Source organism: Epinephelus moara, chromosome 13 (genome assembly GCF_006386435.1).
Source record: "Epinephelus moara isolate mb chromosome 13, YSFRI_EMoa_1.0, whole genome shotgun sequence".
NCBI lineage: Eukaryota > Metazoa > Chordata > Actinopteri > Perciformes > Serranidae > Epinephelus > Epinephelus moara.
In genome coordinates this window covers 25,359,499-25,367,943 of record NC_065518.1, presented here as the reverse complement: position 1 = coordinate 25,367,943, position 8,445 = coordinate 25,359,499, and the positions used below count along the sequence as shown (strand labels likewise).

Genomic DNA, 8,445 nt, shown 5'->3' with positions numbered 1-8,445 from the left:
TGAGTTATTACCTATTACAGACACTGCTAACGGCTAACAGGGCTAACAGCTAACGGTTAGCCCAGCTAAACGTGCACACAGAAATAGTAATGTAAAAGTAATCAATCATTGTGTTTATAGACTTTACAAACATTGGATTAGTCCAAACGGTGATACAGAGATGTGAAAAATGTGATATATAGGCTATATATATAGCTAAAAGCTCTGCTGGTTTTCTACCCGGAAGTATTTGTAAACAACAAGGCGATTCCCTCTATAGTCCGGCTGGATGGATTAGTCATGGCCTTGTAAAAGATTATGTTTGTTTCTTTTAGTTGCCGAGAATGTGTCGCCACAAACGCGACAAACATCCACTAACTTTGACGGCATTTTCTGCGAGCACGGCAGAGCCATTTTGTACTGCTACACGTGTTTCTAGTGGGACTATGTTTACAAGCACAAGAGTTCAGTGAGCCACCGAAGGACCGCCCTGCAGATTTACTATTGGTTCTGCAACGTAGGGAGTTTTTTTAAACTCTGAAATTGTATCCGCCCATCTAAACACAAAATCAGGGAGAAAGACATCAGTCTTTAATTAAGCAAAGCGTCTTAAGACTGACTTGTGAGTCTACTTTTCGCTAGTCCAACCATTTAGTCATTATACTAACTATTTTAGCAATTTTTCTGTTACTTTTTGCGAAATTTCAACCATTTATCTATCAGCCAGTGCCTCTTTCAATAGTGCCACTTTTAGCTATTTCAGCAATGTATTTCTTGTAGTAATGTCAACCGCATATTCATTATCCTATTTCAACCATTTATCCATCACTTTTAGCTAACTAACAATTAATTCATTAGTTTTAGCTAACTATTTTAACCATTTACCCATTTAGCTGACTATTTCAACCATTTATCCATTAGTTTTAGCTAAGAATTTTAACCATTTATCCATTTAGCTAACTATTTCAACCATTAACCCATTACTTTTAGCTAACTATTTCAATTGTTTATCCATTACCTTTAGCTAACTATTTCAATTGTTTACCCGTTAGTTATAGCTAATTATTTTAACCATTTATCCATTTAGCTATTTCAATAATTTAGTCATTAGTTTTAGCTAACTACTTTAACCATTTATCCATACTTTTATTTATGTATTTCAACCATTTATCCATTCGCTTTAGCCAACTATTTTAACCATTTATCCATTTAGCGAACTATTTTAACCATTTATCTATGTAGCTATGTAACTATTGTAACAATGTATCCATTCGTCTTAGCTAAGTATTTTTACCATTTATCCATTTAGCTAACTATTTGAATAATTTCGTCATTAGTGTTAGCTAACTATTTTAACCATTTATCCATTACTCTAAGTATTTCAACCACTAATCATTCACTTTAGCTAACTATTTTAACCATTTATCCATTTAGCTAACTATTTTAACCATTTATCAATTTGTTTTAGCTAACTAACCATTTATCCATTAGTTTTAGCTGATCATTTTAACAATTTATCCATTACTTGTATCTATGTATTTCAACCATTTATCCGTTCGCTTTAGCCAACTATTTTAACCATTTATCCATTTAGCTAACTATTTCAATTATTTTGTCATTCGTTTTAGCTAACTATTTTAACCATTTATCCATTACTTTAAGTATTTCAACCACTAATCATTCACTTTAGCTAACTATTGTAACCATTGTCCATTTAGCTAACTATTTTAACCATTTATCATGTAGCTAACTATTTCGAACATTTATCCATTCGTTTTAGCTAACCATTTTAACCATTTAAATACATTAGTTTTAGCTAACTATTTTAACCATTTATCCACGTAGCTAACTATTTTAACCATTTATCCATCAGTTTTAACCAGCTATTTTAACCATTTATCCATTACTTTAAGCTAACTACTATTTTTTAGTCTATTTCTCCATTACATTTTGTTAACTATATTGCTTTTAGCTATTAATGTAAATTTTCCATTACTTCTTTTTGCAGCCATTCATCTGCTAACATTACTTTTTATTTTTATATTATATCATATATTTATATAGTTTATAATTTATTAAGCTAACTGTTTTTTATTGCTTCTCTGCTTGTTGACTATTTTTCATACACTGAGTTGCCACTTGTGCTGTAGGTGTTGTAGTTCATTCAATATATGGACACATAAATCAAACTGTAATTTCTATTTTTATCAAATTATGAGCTGCAGAAGTACCCCTAGGGGTAAAGTGCCCCTGACTGGGAGTCTCTGCTGTATCTACATGAGCAAATGAACAGTATGAGAAGCTTAAAGATTCAGTTTTATTTGCAGCCATCAGAGCTTATAAAGATATTACAGACATTAGTTTCACATTATACTAAATTGTTTCTACTGTGTCCTATTTAGTAACCTCATGGCTATTAATTCCAGATGGAGGGAAAATGCATGACTTCTGTAATGGCTACCACGTCATAACCATTAGCATTTCTGACGTTTTCCTGTATTTCACAGTCAATTAGCAGAAAGGATTGTGGCTGAACTCATGGATTTGGAGCTCCCTAATGAAGTCAAGCCCTCTGACAAAGCCAGAAATAGCAGCCATAATTTTAACACATTGTTCTGAGGTTATATGCTAATCGTATGCATTACACTCATTCCTATTAATTACCACACCTCAGAAAACTTTACATTGAAATAGACCCACATAAGTTTTTTGTCTTTTATCTGTGTTATGTGTTAAAGAAAAGAATAAAATTGTTTGTGTTGTGGAGAGGTGACAGTTGGGAGGTCAGGTTGGTGCTATATGAAAGAAGGTGTGGATATTTGTTAATGAGACAATGTGCTGACTCTCAAGACTCTTGAGCTGTTTTTGCCACTGCTTCGCTGACCTTCTGAACCTCCTGTGTAACTCAAGAATAGTTGTTTTTCCACAAATGAGGTAGAACTGATTCTCTCCTTCTTTGTCTCTTTTCTACTTCCTCTCTTTCTCGTCCTCCTTGCTCTTTTTATCCCCCCACCAGAGCTGACTTTCTGGTTCTACGTGAAGGAACATCTGAACCGCCATGAGCTCCAGCGGTTCTACTCTCTACGTCACATCTCCTCAGAGCTGGGCCGAGGTCGTGCCTGGCTGCGCTGCGCCCTCAACGAGCACTCACTGGAGCGCTATCTGCACACACTGCTGGCTGACCGCCCACGCCTGGGGTAAGTACATTGTATGTGTGTGTGTGTGTGTGTGGCTTATGTATGATTTCTTTTTTACTTTCACAACACTTTCAAAAACATTTGCAGTTTCATAAAACAAAGTTAATTAAATGTATGCATATCACTGTGATCTTGCATGCATGCTCTTTTCATACATTACACTGAAACTCCAGAACCCATTCACCTCCACAGTTATGCTCTTACATCTGCTCAGGTATGCAGGGCTTTCTTCTCTTTGTCTTGATAAGAGATATTACTTCACCTCTTCTCTGTCTTCTAGAACCTACTATGAAGAGTGGGCTTTTATTCTTGATGAAGAGAGAGCAAGTATGCTCCCCACCATGGCTGCAGGTGAGTTTTTGTTTTAATGTTGCAGGCAATATAGTGCTACTAGAATGAGTCCTAAACCCGGAAATGAGTTGGCATTTTAGCATTCCCGGTTCTCTTGTCTTGAGGTCAGTGGGGGTTTTTTTTAAAATAGATTTTTGGTTTGATGCCTGGAGTAAGGCCTGTGGTTACCACAAGCTGAAGAGACTTTCACGTTTTGTTCTACAACATAAATATGTCAGTAAATACCCCACTTGTGAATTATAAAGTTTTTAGGTGCCTTAAAAAAGGCGGTTGCTAACACGTGGCTAAATGAGACTACAGAGGACTATGTTATCATGCCAAACACGGCTTTACAGGTGTGGTAGCGACATTGAGTCATACAGCTGAAGTGTAGTTTGTATAAAGCCTAACGTTAGCGTTTTACTTCTGGCAATTGCATTTGTGCTTCAAAAATCCTAAAAGTGTTGTTCATTTATAAAGATTATCTTGCTGAACAAAACAAATATGCAAGGATGATAAACTTGTGTTTGCTACAGAGCTTATTTTCTGCAATAATACAAAAATCCAGTGGAAAAATCACATTGTCTTTTTGACGAGGGAACCAGGGCAATGCTAACTTCGGCTTCGGCCTGCAAGAAAACGTAGCCCTGCAGCACTCTATTATGGATAACCAGACTGTAGTAGGGACAAGATAAACCCGACTGTAGCAGGGACATGCTAGTGCTGTAGCTAAATGTTAGCATTATTGTAATTTGAAATGCCACCCGAAGAGAAGTGAACACCTTTTAACATGCTAACGTTGCATGTTATGCTAACATAGCATGCTAATACGGTTAGCAGTTAGTGTTGTGTTCTAATGTTAGTGTAGTGTAACTGTAGCATAAACATAGCATGATATCATGGTAATTTTAGCATACTAAAATGCATTCAGTTGGCATAAAATGTTGCAGTTAGTTTGTTAGCACTTAGCATGCATTTTAGCAGTAAGTTTAAAAGGCCCAGTGTGAAGGTTTAAAGGGAATCCATGGCAGAAATGGTATATAATATTTATAACTATGTCTTTATTATATTATAATCACCTTAAAATAAAAGTCTGTGTTTTCAGTACATTAGAATGAGCCATTTTCTCTCCTATGAAGTCTGCCATGTTGTTTCTACCGTAGCCCAGAACAGACAAACCAAACACTGGCTCTAGGTAGGGCCACTCGCATTTTTTGCGTCAACCACTATAGTTCTCCTACATGCTTCAGTTCTGCAACCTCACCGCTAGATGCCACTTAGTCCTACACACTAGACCTTTTAATGGATTCATGTCTGGCCAGTGTACATAGGGTCGTGTCCCCATGTTTTATCCATACAGAAATTGAATCTTGTGGTGTGTAATAAGCATTACAGCCTCACTTTCAGTCTCATGGAAATTTAAACATGCTTCACACAAACGGAGCTGCTGCAAAAGCAGTAAATTCACTGACTTTGCACTTTACTTGTTTAGTATGACTAGATATGGTGGGACTTAAAGTCCTAACCCTATTAGTGTTAATGGCCGTGCTCTTACTGTTGAACTATTGATGAGTGCAACTCAGATGAGGACAAACTCTAAAATATTAAGAATATAGACCACTGTCTCATGCCAGAGCTTTTCCTCTGTTCATACACAAGCAGATAGCCTGAGTTCATCTTAGGTTGCCCAGTCTAACTGTGTGCTCCCAGAACAGCTTACAGAGCACTCTGCAGAAGTTCAAAAGCTTTATATGATTTAACTAGACTGATCTGTAATACATTGCATTTTGCCTCTCTCTTTCTGCTGCGTCGTTCAGGTCTGAACTCCATCCTGTTTGCCATCAACATCGACAACACTGACCTGAACGGCGGGGTGATGCAAAGAGGAGGCTCCTCTGTGTCCCACCTCCTTAAGGAGTCAACGCAGGGCATCGGCAGCCTGTGGAAAGAGTCGACTCAGGGGGTCAGCAGCCTGCTGCGAGAGATCAGCACTGCCACGGCTGTGGTGCCCGGGTTTACTCCTAGAGTGGACGGAGCCTCAGACCCGCTACCTGTCCTGCCACGTAGCAGCTCTGCTGGTAGGAAACAGCAGTCTTTAGTATAGACTTGTTTGTTTTGCTGCAACACACACACACACACACACACACACACACACACACACACACACACCGTTAGACATACCAACATTGTGTTTGATTGAGTTACTTACTGCTTTCTCTTCCTGTTTTTTTCCTCTCTTGTCTTTTCATATTGCTGCTTTTATGCTTTGCTGTGCTTGTTGATGTGCTCAGCAGACAGATCTGTCAGTCTTGACAGATTTTGTGCCTAAACTAGCTACCGTATATAGTAGCGTTTCATTGCATGATGAAAGAGGGTCTTGACATTGGACAACATACCTAACAATCGTCATTGCTCATTTGTTTATGACAAAAATACCAAAGAAAATAAGATAATATTCATTTAATTGAAAGTTTTTTTTTAATAGTTTATGTATAGTTTTTACAGCTATATGTATATAACAAATGGCACAATTTTTTTAATTTAGCTTGAGTTCCTTTTTGAACACAGATGTATTTCCAAGGTGGCCATCTAAATCACTTACAAGAGCCCACTCTCTGCTCTCTCTATGGGCCCCCTCATCCCGCGGGCCCCAGTGCAACTGCACTGCCTGCGCAGCCTATATTTATGCCCCTGACCAGCAGCAAAAATCAAACATTTCCTCAGAACTTTGCTGACGCCGACTATTTCAGTGTATTGTTCAGTGTAAAGTGTTTTTGTTATTTTATCCACCCCTTGATGGACACATAATATATTTTAGTATTACAGCATATTGTATATTTAGTCCTAGAAATAGAAAAAAAGTGTTTACGTCACAAAAATGATCACAGAAGCAGCACAAACAGTAAAACAACATAAGGTTCAGTCGGAGCATGTGTAATGAATGCACTGGTAGAACAAATCTAGTGGATGCAACACAAGGCGTCTGCAGCAAAGTGCTGCGGCGGTGATGAAATCCCCCGTGAAATGAGTAAACCCCTAGAATGTCAGTTCCTTGTTTGACCTCATTTAGCTGTCTGGCCCGGTCCAACCCATCAGGGAACTTACACCGTTTTCTCTCCCTCTGCTCAGTGGGATGAACAAGCTTTTAAATTTTAACTGTGTGGTGCTAAAACTTTTCACTGGAGTGAATGTAAATGAAATTCTAAGCTGGAGTGCAAGCTCCTCAAAGTGGGAACCCATTCAGATTATTCACTGGCTGAAGACTCGCTAATGCACAGCCAGGCTTTTTGGCTCTGAAAAAGAAGAGAGTTGAACCACAGATAGTCTCATTAGACATGCACTTTTAAAGGCTTAATTGAAATAAACTTAAGATGCTGATGTCACCAGTACTAAACTTTGCTGGACGAACATTTGGAGGCAGCTAGTCTAGACAGGTGAAATGCACTGACTTCATTTTCACTTTGTACAAGGTTGAAATTGAGGTTTTGTTCACTTCTTTTTCATCTTTCCTCCTCAGACTCAGGGCTGAGGAAAGAGCGCCGGAGGAAAAAGAAAATCACCAACATCATTTCCTTTGATGACGATTTGGACGGAGGTGCGGAGGATGAGGAGGAGGGAGAGGACGACTCCCAGAAGATAGGCGCAATGAGGAAGAGCCACACTGCTCCTGCTCAGAGCAGCGTAGAGGAAGGCATAGATCCTTTGGAGCCGGCCTTCTCCGAGTCGCCTGCCCAGAATGGCCTGGCTGAGCCGGGCATAGTCAGCTGGGTGGGGTCCCCCCATCCTTCTCGCACTCCACCAACTACTACACCTCCTCTGCCTGACAGTAAGAGTATAGACAACGAGGAGGAGGAAGAAGAGGAGGAGATGTACAAACCCAGAGCACAAACCCAGGAGGAGGAGAGGGGCAGCGCTGATCAGTGAGTCAGATGACTTCAGTTGAATGTCAGGTTATAAAAAGTAGGAAGAGAAATATTTGCCATTTTTGATTTATTTTACAAAAGTCAATATGGGCTCGGGGCAAAGTACCCTCAGAGGCTGTTCATTAAGTGCAGGTGACATTAAATAGGAGACCATAAAAAATACAGTTAATTAAAAAGTGCTCATATTTCGTTTCACACTGTTTTTATTCTGCTTCTGATAAACTTTTTTTATTGCTTTTCATTTACGGAAAGATCCCATATACATAAAAAAGTAAACATGAAAAGATCTGCATTGCCCTGTCTCCTCAAAACCTGTTTATTCCTGTGACATGGATACACTGGGTATGTCATTGCTCAGAATTTTGATAATAAACATGTAACATTTCCCCAAAATGTACAAAGTCAGCACAAAGCCGCACGGGAATGATCTTCATTTATTGCTCCGCATCTTTTCCAGCATGGTTTGACAATTATTTGCACCTAATTTTGGGGGTTTCCTCCTGTTTTATCTGTTGAGTTTTCAAATTACAAGTTGCTGGAGGTGATTACTAGAATCCAAAAATTAGTTTCCTCCAGGTGTCTTTAGTCAGACAATAGATGCATGCACAACCTGCAGAGGCACAAAATCAACCAACATTATAAAAAGGGTTGCATTACTTTGAGGTTCAGTTAAATTAACCCCAAAAAGGACCAAAAGTCCTGAAAAATAAGAGTAAAGGACAAAATAGTGCTATGAGATTTTAAATATTTCTCATGCAACGGCAGCAGAGTGTGTCTTCACCATAATGATTACATTTTTTCTACAGCTGGGGGGTGTGTTCATGTGTTTAATGTGGCAAGAAATTCTTTGTAACATGGGTCAACATGTCACAGGAGTCACAGGACGCTGTTTACTGATTGACTGCGGGTATTCTCTGGCCGCAGTTTGCCGCAGAATTAAATGGTTGCATGGAAGCGGCCACTGGAACATTCTGTAGACAATACATGGCAGCCCATCGCTGCTGCTTGGTGTGTTT

At 38.8% G+C, this 8,445-nt stretch overlaps 1 protein-coding gene across 1 annotated transcript in view; it reads left to right on the top strand.

Moving 5' to 3' along the window:
* The window catches only part of snx29 (sorting nexin 29), a 199,311-nt gene that overhangs the window by 7,707 nt on the left and 183,159 nt on the right, over positions 1 to 8,445 (top strand). The window contains exons 5-8 of the mRNA XM_050060227.1: positions 2,996 to 3,176; positions 3,457 to 3,527; positions 5,324 to 5,584; positions 7,024 to 7,426. Coding sequence (XP_049916184.1) covers positions 2,996 to 3,176; positions 3,457 to 3,527; positions 5,324 to 5,584; positions 7,024 to 7,426 — 916 coding nt within the window. The remainder of the gene's footprint in view (positions 1 to 2,995; positions 3,177 to 3,456; positions 3,528 to 5,323; positions 5,585 to 7,023; positions 7,427 to 8,445) is intronic.